We start from the raw sequence: 17,323 nt of genomic DNA on the forward strand, positions 1-17,323 counted from the left end.
AGTGTGTGTGTGTGTGTGTGTGTGTGTGTGTGTGTGTGTGTACATATATTCAAAATGGCTGCCGTGGTGCCCTAAAGTGGGGTAAAGGGAAACTTGCGAGCAGCTGCCGCTGGCCGCTATGAGGCTTTGACAGAAGGGGCTTATGGGGGCGAGGGAAGTCCTGAGCTTGTTAAACTTAATCACCAACCTCTGTCTCTGCACTGCTGAGTGGATGGAGGGATAGTGGGATGGAGGGATGGACGGATACATGGATGAGGCCTGGGTGACCTAGTTTTCAGCAGGCAGGGGACTATGGCAGGCAGTAATTATACATCTGCCACGCTCAAACCCACTCCGGTCTTTAGTGAACATTCAGTCCAGGTGCTTTTGAAAGCTTGCTTTGAAAGCCTTAAAGAGTACTGGTGGACTGATTGGTTGGTGTGTATGTATGTATGTGTGTGTGTGTGTCCATTAGAGGCAAAGGACCACTATCCCTCCTACTCGCTTCTCTTCAAATGGGCCTTCAGCTAGTCAACTCTGCGTAGACTACAACCCCGCGCCACTTTGTAAATGTCACTAATAGCCGGGGTACGAAAGGTAGACCTTTGCCTTGATTCAATCAAGGAAGAGGACTACAAAGGCAGGATGATAGTGCTGGCGATGGCCCGCTAGCCGTACTAAGAGCTGACCTTTCTGCTCTTTTATGGCTTGAGAGAGGGCTCCATTGTGTGCCGGGCCAGCTAGCTTATTGTCCCGGCGCTGACCGAAAGCCGCACCGGGTCATACGGGCTTCTGTGTATGTGACTATGATGACCTCCTGCGTCAGATAGGTCTCTGTCAGCAAAATAAATGGGCAACTTCCTCTGTAAACTCTGTGCCTGCGGTAGGGAAGGGATCTCTAGTCAGTCTAATAGATTGGGCCCCGTCTGCTACATAGCAGGGAGACCGCAATGATTCAGGTTAAGGGTCGAATTTCAAGAGCCTTCAACTTTTCTTCTTTTAAAATCGGGGGAGGCTTGTTATTGAGCCTTCAGCGGCTGCGATAAAAAAAAAAAAAACTAGGACACCAGGCTCTGTGCAACGTATAAGGTGTTTGTTTGTCTTTCCCATATGGGCTGGACACATGGCCCCAAGGCCCACATGTGCATGGAAATATTTGTACAGCCACTGCTGCGGGGAGTTGAGTCACCGAATAACAAGCCGAACAGGGAAGAGAGAGCAGAAGTAGGTGTTCACATGACGAGGAGAGCAGATCGGGGGTGTGTGTGTGTGTGTGTGTGTGTGTGTGTGTGACATATATGGGTTACGTAGGCTGGAAGCTGGGGCCGATATCTTGGGCTAAAGACACATGCAGGCGGGCCCCAGGCCCCAATGGCCTGCTATTCATAACAGCCTCGTGTTCAAGGTCATGTTTGCATTTCCATTCCCCCCCCCGGCGTCAATCAGTGAGGAGTCAGTTGTAAAAAAGAAATATATAAATAAATGAATAGAAAAATAATGAAAACAGTGGCATTTTATGATACAGTTGTCCTTGTGGGCTAGGACAGGACGGAGCGACCCGAGCATTTATCAAATTTATGAGCCGTTCTTTGTCCTCAAAAGACGAAAAATCGATACTCTTGTTTACAGGCAACTGAGAGCGGTTTATCCTCCCAGTGACTGCAGAACATAATGAACCAGCTGACCTTGACTTTTAGATGGGAAATGTCCGGTTGGTCTGAATTGGTATTGAAAGTCTTGGAAAGAGAAAGAGACAGAGACAGAGAGAGCAGGTGTGTGTGTGTGTGTGTGTGTGTGTGTGTGTGTGTGTGTGGACCATTTCCCGCCTCAAAACTGACAGAATATCAGTCATTCACCACATGCTCAATCTGGCATTCTGATCAGTGAGTCATCCAGATTTGTATTGGTCCATGCACATCAGTCCGTGATTCTGGGGCATCTGCAGATTCCCCGATCAGGACAGTGGATTCACATATAGAGGCCATCCGTGCACAACAAAAACCATCTCAGGGGCATCACAAAATTAAAGTACAGATACGATGCAAAGAGTAAAGAACTGTGCATTTGAAAAAAAACGGTGGCAGGCTCAAGCTTGGGGATAATGGGAACCAACATGAAAGATGCAAAAATCAAGCCCAAAAGGGGGGGGGGGGGGGGGGGGGGGGACAAACAAAACAAACAAAAAAACAAAGCGAAAAATTATCCGGTGAACTTGAACCAACAGCTAGACATCAGACTTGTCTTACCTCTACCATAATATGAAAGGCGTGCTAGTCGAGGAAAAGAAGGCATAAAAGAAACAGTTTCCAGCATGAGAGACATGGAAGGAAGGCAGAAATAGAGTGGCAACAAAATGACAAAGTGGTGAGGACCTAGAACCAGCGAGGTCTTATTCTGCTATTTCCCCCCCCACCCCCCTGCTAATTAACTGGGCTGTTACAAGGTCAAGGACTCCGGCCTTCGCTGGGGCCGGCTCGCGGTGGAGCGAGGGGGGGTAGGGGGGTGGGGCGGTTTGGCGGTTTGGCGGTTTGTTACAGAGGAACATCTGGAAACTAGCGAGCATTCAACCAGTGAGTTCCACTCACCTGGGGCCAAGTTTTCAAGTCACGACAGCCCTCCCAAAGTCCATTAGCCTGGATGAGAAAAGCTGAGAGGCAATCGCTCTAACGGTAAGAGCTAACACTCCCCCGCCCCCCGCCCCCCCACCCCCCCAACACACACACACACACACACACACCCTCTCCCGTTGCAAAACAATTGCACCGAAGCTCGAGCCAATTCATTTCTGTGCAATTCCATGCATGGGCCGGGCAAAAACGGGGGTGGTGGGTGGGGGGGGGAGTAGCCAATATGAGTGAGTAATGATACTCTGGGGGTAAATCATACATAGTAATGGAGTGTGTCATTCTCACTCACTCTCACTCTCACTCTCACGCACACACACACACACAGTGCGAGGAGGCTGCTAAGGCTGGCAGAGGTTATCCAGCCACAACACACACCTCTTCTGTATTGTGTATTACAAGTGTGTTCAGCCCAGGGATGCTATAACAATGACAAGCTGACGGTAAGCATTTCAGCAGCTGCCAACAGCTTCCCCCAGCATTTCGCAATGGCTGTTAAGAGTGTGATTATGCTTCTGTCCCATCCCTCCCCTGACGCGCCGCGTTTCAGTACACGCCGTTCTGTAATCTGCGCACGTGCGCTCTCACACCTACACGTGCACGCACGCACGCAGACAATGATGGCGGGGCCGCTGCCGCTTCACACGTAAATGAACGGCGGTGCGTTTGCATTTTGCACACGGCGAAGCATGTAGGAGAAAAGAGAGAGAGAGAGAGAGAGAGAGTCGGAGCGTGAGAGAGCGCCGGAGCTGAAATTGAGGCAGGGTAGGGCAGGCCAAGGACCCGACAGGTACGGTCCACTACCCCCCCCCCCCTCATACGTCTGTCACCTTGGACAGGCACGGTAACGACAGGGCGAAAAGAAGGGGCATTAAGGAAGGTTAAAGGACCGCTGCCCCTATTCACACACACACCCTTTCCTTTTTCCTCCCGTTCCTCTCTCTGCCCGTGTGCCGAAGGCCATGCTTACTCAGAGGGAGCCTGTAGGAGGGCTGATGAATAATGAACAAGCTCTGCCCTCCCTCTCTGATCACATTGCACTCTGGGAGAAGAGGTTGGGGCTGGGTGAGGCCCCCCGGCCAAACGGCGGCCTGACACCGACACCGACCGGTCGGGCCTCGCTGTCAAAGAACGAGGAGATTTTGGTTTTGCTCCGTTTCGATCAGATGTCGCTGTGCTAGTTAGCCCGCTACAGAGAGTGAGCAATATCTATGCTAATGCAAACGGTAATGCAATCTGTGTAGCGCACATGCCATCTCAACTTGTTTAGAAGGAAGAGAAAGGGAGGCACTTCATATGCAGTATATGTAGCATGACTCCTGCAGTGCCTCTGTGTAAATCACGGTGCACTCGATGCCGCCTTTGCGAGGAGAAAAGCTGCAGCAGGGAGGCGGGCAAAAAAAAACAAAAAAAAAAAAAAAACACGGTTCGTTATTGATCATACCCCGGCGTATCTCACTGACCTACGTGCAAGCCTGCCTTTTTATAACTACCAGGCTGGGGGAGGGGGGGGGGATCCGAAGAGCTCGCTAAGAGCGAGGGAAACAAAATAGAGTGGGAGAGAGAGCAAAAAGAGAGGGAGGGAGCATGCATTATTAATCCACCCCCTCCCCCACTCGGAGAGCTTTTTTCCTGAGCTCGATGTTCTGTGCTGTGGTGTGGGCGATGAGTGGGCGAGGACCACACACACGCACACTCGCAAACAACCACACATACAGCCAGTCCCACTTGAAACCCCCCCCACCCCCCCACCCACCCACCCTCAAGCAATCAGCCTCTCATAATTACCAGGAAGCCGATGGGTCGCCTATACAGAGAGGGTCCTGTACATCCCAGGTCTAACCGCCCTGTGGGTTGCCCTGACTTCCGTCTCTTATTGTGAGCTACATTGATTGAACGCCCACCTAATGCAATAGGTTAGGTTGTATTACGAGAGCCCAGAAGAGCCTGTGTGAGGGAAGTGAGCTTCGTTGTGAGTTGGAGGTCAAGTGTCCCGCTCGCTTCAAAAGCGTCAAAAGGGGGACGAGGAGGTCAAACCGACCCGTGACACCGGGAAACAGAGGATGTTTAGGGGCATCCTAGTCAGTCTGCGGAGCATGCCGCTTACTCAAAACCAAAATCAAAACCAGATCAGTATAGCCGAGGATATCGCATGGACACCAAAGTCCGAAAACAACACACCTTACTGCTGCTGGCCCGTCTTTTCTCTCTTGAGGTAAATGAGGCGCGGCGACCTGACACCGTCAACAGCCACCTTCCCCACACCTCACAGCCATGTTTTTATTGTCCCTCGGCCTTTTCCAAATCCACCCCCCCCTCATGGCGACGCCTCGCGGTCGAGGCTCGGGTGACAAACCGAAGCCTGCGAACGCTCCTCCGACACTCACTCGTTCTGACTGTCAGTCACCGCCGACCTGCAGCCCAAGTGTGCGGGGGCCTAACTTTAGCCCTGGCGCAGGCTTTCATGGAGATTCGGTGTGTTGCTTTGGTGAGTATTCATCTGTCATTCAATGCAGGGCTGCGTGTGTGTGTGTGTGTGTGTGTGTTGGGGGGTGGGGGGTGTGTGTGTTAGGACTGTGTCACACTGTCACATTGGCTCAGTAAAGACACTGTCACGTCACGTCAAGCCGAGGGACTTCAGGAGACGAGGGCACCGTGCATTTCGTGGGGGTTTTCTAAAAATGGGAAAGGCGGTCTTAAAACGGAGGAGAGTGGGATTTTTTTTTTTTGACTGCTGCGTCTCTCTGCCTGCAACCCGTCAGCGGCGGCCCAGAATAAACGCCACATTACACACAATCTGAAATAATTCACCTGCTATAATCCCACCGTGTCAGTGCAAAGGCGGCTTTTATGTTTTTACAGCAGCAACGCCAAGCTGTTAGGCTATATGAGAAGAGAAAAGGAGAAAAAACAAAGCAATTGCGGCGCGATCTCGGGAGGGTGTGTGTGTGTGTGTGTGTGTGTGTGTGTGTGTCTTGTCCTGTCGTTCTCACCTGGGTGGGCACCAGGACGGGCGGGTAGGCCAGCTTGTGGTGACGGTACATCCAGAAGGAAAAGAGGATGATGGCAGTGATGCCCATGATGGGCACCAATGAGTACATCAGCGTGGTCAACACCGGGGGCTTCTGGGGCACCGGGTTGGAAGTAGCTAGGGAGGGAAAAGAGAGAAGGGAGAGAGAGAGAGGAAAAGAGAGAGAGAGAGAGAGGAGGTCATTCAGGGTATATGCAGGAATCCTGAAGTTAAATTCAATACCTTTTAAGACCTTTTTTAAGACCTTTTCAATATATTTTAAGACCTCAACGCCACTTCGAGCTGTAACCGGTTACATCAGCGACACCTTTAACTTACATTTACTATACATTGATTTTGAGATTGCAAAACTAAACAGTCTTAGTTTGCGATAACTTCTATGGATCACTGTATCAATACAACGGGAATTCAGATGGGCCGGGAGGGAACAAAGCTCAAGAGAATAAATTGAGTGACTAACCCAAAGGCTAGGTTTATTAAAAGTAATAACAGTAACACGCTCACACACACACACACACACACACACACACAACACTGTCATTAACAAAAATCTCTGTGGTCTTTGCATGCTTTGCTCTCTTTCCCATTCACTTTCCATAGTACTTTCCACTTAGTGACAGCCTACACAGAAGAATCCCAAATTGGCCCGGTGCACAAGAGAGCGTCTCTTAACTTCCGGGGTATGCAATACTGTTTGTTGTAGTTTGTTGTGAGGAGCAAAATAAATAAATTCATGCAAACTTTCAGCACACAAACTTTTTGGACAAAGAGGCTATTCACATTGAAAAAATAGCTACAAAATTTTATACCTCATAAAATGGCGATTAAGACTTTTTAATACTTTTTACGGGCCTTAATTTTCGCTAAATTGATTCATTACCTTTTAATACTTTTTAAGACCCCGCGGACACCCTGTTCTACACAGTTACAACAACACAAAAGACTGCTGTAGCATTTCAAAATCACACAGTGTAGAGAGCGGGGTTTTTACATGACGTCACCGAGCAGCTCTGCCAAGAATGTGGACGCTCCATTTTGCCTGTCAGCGTTTACCGCGGGGGGTGGGGTGGGGGGTGGGGGGGGGGGGGCGGTACGGGCCAAAGCGGGACAAGTCAGGCTGGAATATCGGTTTTGCTAAATGCCTCACCAGCCCTGGCTCGGATTCTGCCACATCCATCCGGGCTTAGTGCTACTGAGTATGATGGTTAAATCAAGAGGATCTCACGCTCGCCCACTCTACTTTCTCTCTCTCTCTCTCTCTCTCTCACACACACACACACAGAGAATAGTAGCTTTACGGGGCCAGAATGCTTAAACGAACAGACACATGAGTCATTATTCTGAAACTCGCTTTTTAAGCCCCAATCCATTTTGAGTATATCAATTCTTTAAGGGGAGAGCCTGCTAATCAAAAATAATCTCTCGTGAGTCGAACTACGGGGCCAATTTTTTTGGTAGAAACCGCTGTGAACAAGGTACTCGCGGCTTCAAAACGCATTCATTTATAAATACACAGTGAGAGGGAAAGGAGGAGGGGAATGTTGCAACGAGGGCACGAAGAGTGCGAACGCCTCTCAGACTTGTGCGTGTACGTTTTGAAAGAGCGAGAGCGTTCGGGACGACCTGAGCTGCACTGGCGGTACAGTGGGGGCATCGGCTTCATGATGCTGCCTGCGCCCCTCCCCCCCCCCTCACCCGCCCCTGTAAAAAAAAAAAAAAAAAAAAAAACCCTCCCCTCTTTCCAGCTCGCCGGCCCAGCGCTCGATTTTAGCTGCGAGTGGGATAAGAGCCCGGATTAGCCTCTTTGAGCTGAAAAACACAGCAGCAGCAGCAGCAGCAGCAGCCTTAGCTCAACCCCCCCCCCCGCCCCCACCCCCCCCACCACCACCATCCCCCTTTCCCCCCCCTTTGCGTGCTGCATGCTAGCTCACCCCCCTGGGCCCCCTCCCCCCTTGACCGCGGGGGCATTAGGATCACCGCACGGCACACAGCGCTCGGCCGATTCCCCGGTCAGCGGGTCGCTCTCGCTCTCTTTCCTATCCTCTAAACCTCTCTCTCTCTCTCTCTCTCTCTCTCTCTCTCTCTCTAACCCCCTCTCCTCCAGGCTCTCTTCTCCTGCTCCCCAGATAGGCCCTGTTGCTGGGTTAAAAAAAGAAGCAGCTGTACATGCGCGCGATGTTGCCTCGGCTCGCTCGATAATCAGAGGGGGCAATGAGGCTTCCTTTTTTTTTTTTTTTTTTTTTTTTTCATTCCAAATATCCAGGGCATTCCACATCGAGTTAGTCGCTGCCAAAAATACATGTTTGGCTGCATAAGTGCCGGGAGAGAGATAGTAAGATAGAAGCTTGCTAACAAAGCTCCCCCTCCTCCAGCGAGAGCTTTATTACACCCTATTGTGTAAGCTCTTCCAGGCTTTCAGGAAAGAACACATAACAGATGTAGGCACCGACAGCCACACTGCGACAAGCTTACCCTTCCCTCGGTCAAAAAAAAAAAAAAAAAAAAAAATATCTAGAATCTGAGGAAAGGTGATGCTTCATCCTAGAGCTGCAACGATTAATCGATTAGTTGTCAACTATTAAATTAATCGCCAACTATTTTGATAATCGATTAATCGGTTTGAGTAATTTATAACGAAAAATAAGTCAAAATTCTCTGATTCCAGCTTCTTAAATGTGAATATTTTCTGGTTTCTTTCCTCCTCTATGACAGTAAACTGAATATCTTTGGGTTGTGGACAAAACAAGACATTTGAGGACGTCATCTTGGGCTTCGGGAAACACTGATCCACATTTTCCACCATTTTCTGACATTTTATAGATCAAACAACTAATCGATTAATCGAGAAAATAATCGACAGATTAATCGACAATGAAAATAATCGTTAGTTGCAGCCCTAACTTCATCCCCAACATCAACCACTTTAAACTAAAAGGGGGAGAAAGGCTTGATAGAGTTCTTGAATGAATGAGATGAGGAGCGTTGTGTTTGGACTGCAGAAAGTGGGAGCGAAGTCACGGGGCTCCAGTGAGGCAGGCCATTAGGCTTGGGCCGATATTCAATATTATCGTGAATATCGCGATATTTCCAGTGATATCGAATATGTACTTTAAGTGAAAAATTTGTCTTTTTAATTCAAGTAGGTTCCCTTTTCCACAAACAGCCCGTTTTTCTGGAAATTGCAGGAATGAGCACCTCCAATGTTTGACTAGATCAAAATTTTTTTTTTTTTTTTTTTTCGTCAAGTATGTTTCATTAAAGAAGGATTTCAAGATGTAGGACATGAGGACGCAGTCTACATTTTCATTTGAGAAAAACAAAGCAAAAGAACACAACAGATAATATCCAACATAAATAAACAAACACAAAAAAAGAAAAAAAAACAAAAAAACTCTTAACACTCCCACCCTCCCTCCCTCCCTCCCTTTCTGCTCAATACATAGTATATGACAATAAAGGTTGCAATGGAAAATAATAGAAAACAAAAGGTGAAAAGTAATAATGGACAGTTGTGATGGGGAGTCTGAGGTTCCCAGTACAATTAAGACAGGATCCGGTTCAATGTGGATATTAAGAATATCAGAGAATGTTTTAAAAATGACTAGATCAAATTACTAGGGTGTTAATAATAATACCGATACGCGATGATACCGTATATCGCGATATGTTGGCGGGACAGTTATCGCGATATTCAATTTCGCCGATCACCCAAGCCTACAGAGCGTTCTTCATGCGTGTTAAGAGGCTGTTGAGGCGGGAGGCCCGTTAGCGCCACGGGGATAAGGAGGACAGATCAGTTCCTGTAATCTGAAAGACACAGCAATCCCTCGGGGATGAGACGGGACGCACCGTGGCACATGGCTCTCCAGCAGCTGCGGTTATGTGCCGCTTCATTCGCAGGTCAGCCACCGGCGCTTTGGACTCCCGAGCGCTTGTGACTAGACTTGTTACGGAGTACGCACATGATAATTTGGTTACCATGGATCTGCTGTGAGTCACGATTGTATAAGAGCCGCCGCCGCCGCCGCCGAGAGACGCGGGGTTCAGTTAGGATACTTTCTTTTGTTCGGTCGCATGGCAGATCTTTTTGGGCAAGGATGGCTTTGTGCTGTGTTTACATGCAACAATGAAGGTGAAAGCAAGTGTCACGGCTTAGCGGAAACCGAAGACACGATGAGTAACGCAGTCTTCTTCCTAAAAGGTAGATAACAGCTAGGCATGCTGAAGACACTGGCAGCTTCTGTTCTGGGTCAGGCATGAGACATGTTTCCACACAACAGGCAGAAGTGCACACATACAGACACACTCGACTCACTTGGGATTTGTGCTTGCGTGTCCGGGTTGTAGAAGAACTTCTCGTTGCACATGCTGCCTTCGCAGCAGCAGAAAAAGACTTCCGGCGCGTCTTTCTTCTCCACACATTCGTTCCTGTGAGGGGAGAAAAGGGGCGTGTCACCGCAATGTTGCCTGATACAAGCCGTCTATCAATATGGACTAAAATAGCTTATACTGACAGCAGTGTTCTGGACATCTCTGTTATGGTGAAGCCTTTTACCATTTACCTACCACCATTAAAGCATAAAACTCTCTCTCTCTCTCTCTCTCTCTCTCTCTCTCACACACACAAAGCACTAAAGTCCTGTGTCTGCATCTCTTTTGACACCGGCCTCTCTTATTCCATTGCAGGGACACACTGAACACCAAAGGCGTAACACATCATTGCAAAAATAAAAAATAAAAAAATCAGAGAATAATGTATCAAACATTGCTTTATGACTGTAATATAAGAATATCCTATGGGGACCACTTTTGTCAGTGCACCATTTTCTACGACCGCTGCTGTCAGGCAAAGCTGAACTCAGGGCAAGAAGAGCTTGATGCACTTAGCCTTCGCTTCTTTGAAATGACGGATTAGGCCTCTCAAGTACGGAAGCATGCAGTTAACTATATTCAAATGTTAATGCAAATTGGAAAATTATAATGCCATCCCACAGTAGCATTTTCATTTTCCACTTGTGGATGCATTATTTAAATGCAATAATCCAATTTGTTCTTGAGTTTTCATGTATTATGATGCACATTTGCTGACAATATGACGGTGTTCATGAAAAAGTCATTTGACATTTCATTTTCAAAGACGTGCCCCGCTTTATGGTTAACAATATTCAAATGTTAATTCAAATTTTTAAATTCAAACCTATTTTATCGCATGGGATTAGTGTCACCCGGGGACAGTACAGTAGGTCATTTGCACAGGAATTATTACTGTACAAATTACAGACATGGCAGATTTGCATAGGACTCAAATCACTGATGATCTCTGCAATTACTACAAACCACCGGACGTCCCCAGGTAACATTAGTCCCGTGCAAACAGGGCTCCAGACAGTCATTTATTGGAGTGTTTGTACTTTTTTTTTTAAAAATCTACGTTTGGTGGCAAGGGAAAAAAAGTGAAAAGGAATATAGGGAGACTGGAGTTCTGTAGTTCATTAACAATGTTAGGTTCCAGGAGGGTTAATGTACATAAAAGCTACGCTCTGAACAAACATGAGATAAACAAGCTCATTAGATTTGCCAGAGCAAAAAGAGCCATGTTTCACTGCTAAATTATTATTCCTTTTTTTTATTTTGGTAGTTGTTTACATGTTGGGCAGGCACGCATCAGGAAGCTCCTGGGCTACCTGCTGACTCGCGTTGAATAATAACGTGGCAGCACGCCACACTTCAAAAAACAGATCGATCCAGTTACTGCAGGTGGGAGGTAAATGGGTTCAGCGGCATGCTAAGACAAGAGCCGCCAAGAAACCCAAGCCTTTTCAGGCCCTCTCTCTCTCTCCCCCTGTCACGCTAGAAAGAAGAGTGAAATGTTTTCTGGCAGGCATGTTGGATGGAGAGCTGAGCAGATACCATCTGATTTGGGAGAATGGGAGGGAGAGGGGGGGGGAACTCAGGCAAAACATGTTTACACAACAGAGGAGGCCTCAAGTGCAACACTTAAGTCAGCTGATGTATAGGCTGTGTGTATAGCAGAGGTGTGGCCGAGTCAACTTTGCTCAAGTCCCAAGTGAGTCTTGAGTCTTGAGGCACAAGTCTCAAGTCTAAATGTAATGTAACAGCAAGTCAAGTCAGAACAAATCAAGAGTCCAGTATCAATTTAATATCTTAAAGAAAACTAAATATCTAGGACTTTTCAATGCAATATGGTTTTAACAGGATAAAAACTTGGTAAGAACATCATGAGTCTGATTTCTATAAGCAGTTTCAACTTCAATAAATTCAATCATTCCATACAAAGCCATTTCTTGAGACCTTCTATCCTGACTTGAGGGACGTTTTAGAATATGCAAAGCTTGTTTGAATCCATCTCCAGTGTTAACATCACTTGAGACTAAGTGTGACTGGGGTGTTTGAACAAGTTGAGGCCACTGTTCCTCCGTGTCGAGCTGTTGGCATCGGTCCACGGCGCTCCTGTGCACTCAACACCTTTTACATGACTTGAAAAGCCTATATCAATCCAAACTGTCCCACCAGCGGAAAAATATCCATTCTCCCCGCAGTCTTTTTATGTGTGCAATTACCTGAAATAAGATACTCCACTAGACACAGGATAGAAACGACTGCCTTCTGATGAGGAATGTAATTATTCATGACTTTTTTTGGGCACCCGAATCACATCCGTTTCTAATAAAGATATCAGTCCAGTGTCAGTACTGATAGCAGGATTTGGTCTACTGCCGGTATCGGTTGTGATTCAAAATTCACTTGGATACAGCAGTTGAACTATGGGAGGTAGGATGGGGGACTATTAAGAGGGAGGGGTTGCCTCTCCTGAACATAAGCTGGTTCAGCCTCATGGTAATGCCGAAAACATTCACTGAAAATCAAGTGGTGTTTTAAATGTGTATTGTTCTAGTGATTCAACTGCAGAAAATATTTCCAGTAAAAGCTATAGGCTATGTATGGTTATGCTATCTACAAGTGTACGAACCATAAACTGATTTCACACTACACTGACTGGGCTACTAGAGGTGGAAATCATGATTTGATGTTGGTTCACAGGGCTTTGATTCATTTATAAAACAATTCTTAATGCATCACAGTTTCTATTCAATAGGTTCACCCCTTGATGGCATAGCACTTTTAAGAACAAAAGTGTCACCCCCTTTGTTAAAACCAGAGTCAACTGGATCCTGCTTACAGACTTGTAAGCAAGAAATAAAGATCCCAGCACAAGTGAACAACACTGACCAGGCCGGCGCATTACAGTAGAGCACACATGCTGAACAAGTGAGCCACCAGGAAGGCTTAGTAGGCTTATTAAGTAGAGTGGAAAAAGTAAAAAAATGGAAAAAAGTATTTCTATAATAACACTACAATGTAATTACCATACAACCTCAGATTGTTAAGCTATACAGCTATGCTGAGTTTACTAGTAGCAGTGTGGAGAATTGTGCAATTTGGCTAATTTCCCTTGAAAAAAGCATGTTATGCAATACCAGGCAAATGTGTGCTTGTCAATCATGTAATGCCTTAGCATAAAAAACTCTTATGAAGCCCCAGCTCACTAAGTGGCTGGGGTCAAAATCTTGAGTGTTTAACCGAGCCATTGTGTTATCTACTTCAGACCTGTAGGTGGAAGTTTTGTAATTTGTTCAAGTGTGCTTTGGTTGCTCTCAATAACACGCTTTTTAGTTTTCCTGTCTCTAAACAACCTGTGCAGTGTGATCCATGTTACTCACATTCATAGTATTTCCAAAATGACTTAATTGTTGTGTGGCACCTCTTGTATATTGTGTAGCTTTTATCATGTTCGTTCTTATGTTGGATTACATAAAAGCCTAAAATCAGTTGACAAATTTACTTTTAATATCGGGTAACTGTGCAAATGGCAGTTGTGCTCCTATAAGCAATACAGTGTAGCAGGCTCTGGTATACAGGATGTAAACAGTGCTCATCAGGGTGGCAAATTAACACCAGCCAACTGCTGGGAAATTTTGGCACTGGCTGGTAGACTAGACTAGACTAGTCATTTGGAGGTCTTATTCTGTTGTACAAACCTAGTTGGTTGGTAAAATAGTTTAAGCAGCTGGCAAATTTTACAGCCACTGTGGCTTGTGGACAGAAAAATTTGCCCCCTGTCCTGGTGCACAGGCTTCAGTCAGAACTGTTTTTTCAGTACTGTGTGAATTTTGAAGCCAATGCAGAAGTGGCAGCATCGACAATTCCTCCAATGTCCACTACCTGCCGGCTCCAAAAAGACTCCAAACCCTGCCCAACTCCATGCAAGTCAATGGGACCACAACCCAACTTAACAAATCTTTTCCACAAGATGTTATGCTAATAGGTAGTAGCTAATTTCACTTCTTGTCTTCTTATGATGATTTTCAAAATAATTGTGTCATTAACAGGATAAAATGGATAAAACGGGGCTGTTTTCCTAGAGATTGACAGGTCACCTGTGGCTCTGGCTCTGGCTCTGGCTCCAAAAAATGTCAACATGGCAGCGACCGTAAACACAATCTCCAGGCTTCAAAACGGCCCATCAGAAACCTATGGGTGATGTCACACTCACTACGTCCACCTTTTTTTACAGTCTATGGTCAGACCCTATGAAAGATGTAGGCTAGCTTGCATATCATTTAATGATGTGCTAAAATATCATTCTATCGAATTTGGTGATACAAACAAAATGCTTATTGTGAAATTAAATTACGACAACTGAGATTTAAAAAAATTATAATTTGGAACATATGAACAATGCTGACTTGATATAGTAGCCAACTTTTCATTGCTCGTTTTACACACACGATGACACTGTTAGGATAGCAAGTACTGTATCATGCTACATTCATGACAATAGATACAGATTTGTCTGTTGTTTAGAGATCACAAAATTCATTGGTTTTGCAAAATAATTGTCATTGTCATGGAAGGTTCTCCACATACAGAACATCCAGAATGTCTTGTGTTTAGGATCTAACTGTGGCTGGAAACAGGTCTCCGCATGCCTATTTTCTCTCCAAACTCAGCACTGTGGTACGTGTGGTACGACATGGCCACGGATATTGCTTAGCATGCTAAAGTATTACTTAATTTGAATGACTTATTGTGCAAACTGACCAATGTCCTTCTTGTTATTGCAACCGGACATTACCCGTTTTGGCATTGCCAACTGGCCAGGAGCCCAATTCTGCTGAGGTGCACCTGTGTGCATGTGGTTTTTTCATGGTCATCATTTTTACCAATGCGTGCTTTGCTTCTATAAAAAATGAATATGGTTCTAAGTAAATACACGTTGCCATCCTATTGAAGGAGCTCTGTTTTACTGTAATTATGAGCAATCTAGCCTCCTTCCCGCATCTGTGTGATCTGGACATGGCACACTTTGCCTTTCCAGTAAGAGGCACACTTATAAATACTGAGAGGAATGGACCCATAATTTGTTGCTCTGTACAGGCCAATTTTGTACAGCAACATGTGTGATTGATTTAGTTTTGTTGAAGATGGTGCTGGTGGAAATTTACTCAAATGTTATCAACATATTTCTGAATGTCTTTGCTGACATCCAGGCAGACCTCAACCTGTGCATGTACAAACTGTTTACTGGTCAACATTTTTGGAATGTGTTGCGCATTTCATTCTTCTTAAAATTGTAATAGCCCGCACCAACAGGCAAGACCCACTGCTCGGGGCATGAAACAAAAAGGCAATGACAGTTGCATAAATTAATTACTTGAACTCTGCCTACAATGAAAACAAGGGTCATTTGACTATGGTCAACTCAGCCCACGTCACAAATAGCATGGAATGTGCTTTTACACTTTCCGCTTTATTCTCACCTTGTTCAATCAACAAATGCAATCCATGTAGCCTGGAGAAGTGACACATGTACGGAACGTGTAACATAACGATGGGCTGTATTCATACAGAAGACACGGCAACACAAAGCAGCAACATTAAGCCGCCAAATAAGCACTTAAGTATTTCACTTTATACTGTAAGCCTATGTGCTACTAACACTTAAAAGCTAATCACAGTGATCTGTCACAGAAATGTGATTCTTCACAAACCTGTTCAGCTGAAGTCTGAAGCCTTTTTGCTACAATGAGCCCTCTCTGTTTCTGTTGCCACTGGCTATTTCCTTATTTTGTGTAGTATTTTCAAAGAGAAATCGAGGCCTGATATTCAGGCTGCTTATATCACAAAACGGGGTCAAAATACCATCTGCACATTTTCCATATGTTGGTGAACTGTCAAATACTTGGTATGGGAACTGTGCAAATGATCAAGGCTTTCACCAACTTACTGTTGAAATATTATGATATGCTTCAATTTCAGTCAGTAATCAAACGTCTTTCTCTCAGCTCTACATAGATGCAATCGGAGCTTCTGGTTCCACCCACAACCGGTCCAAACAGAGCGACCCATCAACCAAGTTGCTTGCAGAGTGAATTCACGGTAACAGACACAGAGCAAACACTAGAGGATACCTGTCATAACAGTTGACGTCATCCAACCAGCAGCCTTGCTTGACCACCTCCACCGTGCCCGACACATTCCTCCAGGTGGCGAAGCAGTGGAGCCTCTTGTCCTTCTCCCCTGAACAGGTCACAATGCCGCTGTGGTTCCCCCGGCTCTCTGCCGCCGTGGGGTTGTAGTTGTAGTGGACGCACTCTTGTGTCTCCGAACGTCCCAAGATAGCGCCTGAGGAGCACAGTGAGCAAAGGAGGGGGTAGTTAGCAAGGAAGGTTGAATGATATCGGCTGCTCAGACTAATCCAGAAATGTAGCTTCTCACTTTGGAACACAGGTTAATGAAAATCGCTACCTTGTGAGGACCCACCAGAGCTACGCCCGAGACCCATTTCGGGTCTGGACACAGAGCATCAGAAACCAGATTTCCAGATAACTCTACAAGTAGAATGCTGTCATTTGCTCTGTGGCATTAAAGTAATTTACTTCAGAGAGAAGAGTACTCAGTCTTCTTTGATACCATGCATCATCCAAAGATCAAGCCTAACAAATGTGATTCTCACGCATGGCAAGTTCAGTGGGCCAGTAACCATGAGAAGAGAAGCCTCATACGGTGGCTTTATAGTTTACTACAAAAAAGAATCCCCATTAGCTGTTGTCATAGCAACAGCCTTAAATCTGACAATGTTTTGATGTGACCTCCTGTCAACTCTCACTCCCATACAAACACAGGCTAGAGCTCGACTCAACAAACAAGCCTCAATCAAGCCTGGCTGGGAGGTGCTGTGATCCCAAAACCTACCGCAGTGTTTCCCCTATATGCACCTGAAATATGACCGCCACCGCTGAATTAGAGAGGAGAGGAGAGGAGGAGAGGAGAGGAGAGGAGGAGAAGAGAGGAGAGGAGAGGAGAGGAGAGAAGGAGAGGGCTCTGTCTTATCTCTTTGTCATATTATTTTGAGCTACGGACGCTTCATATCCAGGTCAATTCACACACCTGTGAGTAAAGCATATAAACGGAGAGGAGAGGAGAGGAAAGGGCTCCGTCTTATCTCTTTAGAAACTAACGTTATATTATTTTGTGCTACGGACGCTTCATATCCAGATCAAGTCACACAGCTGTGAGTAAAGCATATCAACAAGAAACTTTGTGCTTACCTGATAATGTCAGCACAACGATTATGACAACAAGCACCGGGTAGATGTCAATTTAG

General features: G+C 45.9%; 1 protein-coding gene across 1 annotated transcript in view; it reads right to left on the reverse strand.

Moving 5' to 3' along the window:
• The window catches only part of acvr2aa (activin A receptor type 2Aa), a 46,122-nt gene that overhangs the window by 9,985 nt on the left and 18,814 nt on the right, over window positions 1-17,323 (reverse strand). The window contains exons 2-4 of the mRNA XM_071522158.1: window positions 16,128-16,341; window positions 9,950-10,062; window positions 5,597-5,751 (exon numbers count right to left, since the gene is read on the reverse strand). Of these exons, the coding sequence (XP_071378259.1) occupies window positions 5,597-5,751; window positions 9,950-10,062; window positions 16,128-16,341 (482 nt within the window). The remainder of the gene's footprint in view (window positions 1-5,596; window positions 5,752-9,949; window positions 10,063-16,127; window positions 16,342-17,323) is intronic.

The sequence above is a fragment of the Centroberyx affinis genome, unplaced genomic scaffold, assembly GCF_046629955.1.
Source record: "Centroberyx affinis isolate AG114_WGS23_722 - 3 ecotype Tasmania unplaced genomic scaffold, CSIRO-AGI_Caff_v1 ptg000962l_1, whole genome shotgun sequence".
NCBI lineage: Eukaryota > Metazoa > Chordata > Actinopteri > Beryciformes > Berycidae > Centroberyx > Centroberyx affinis.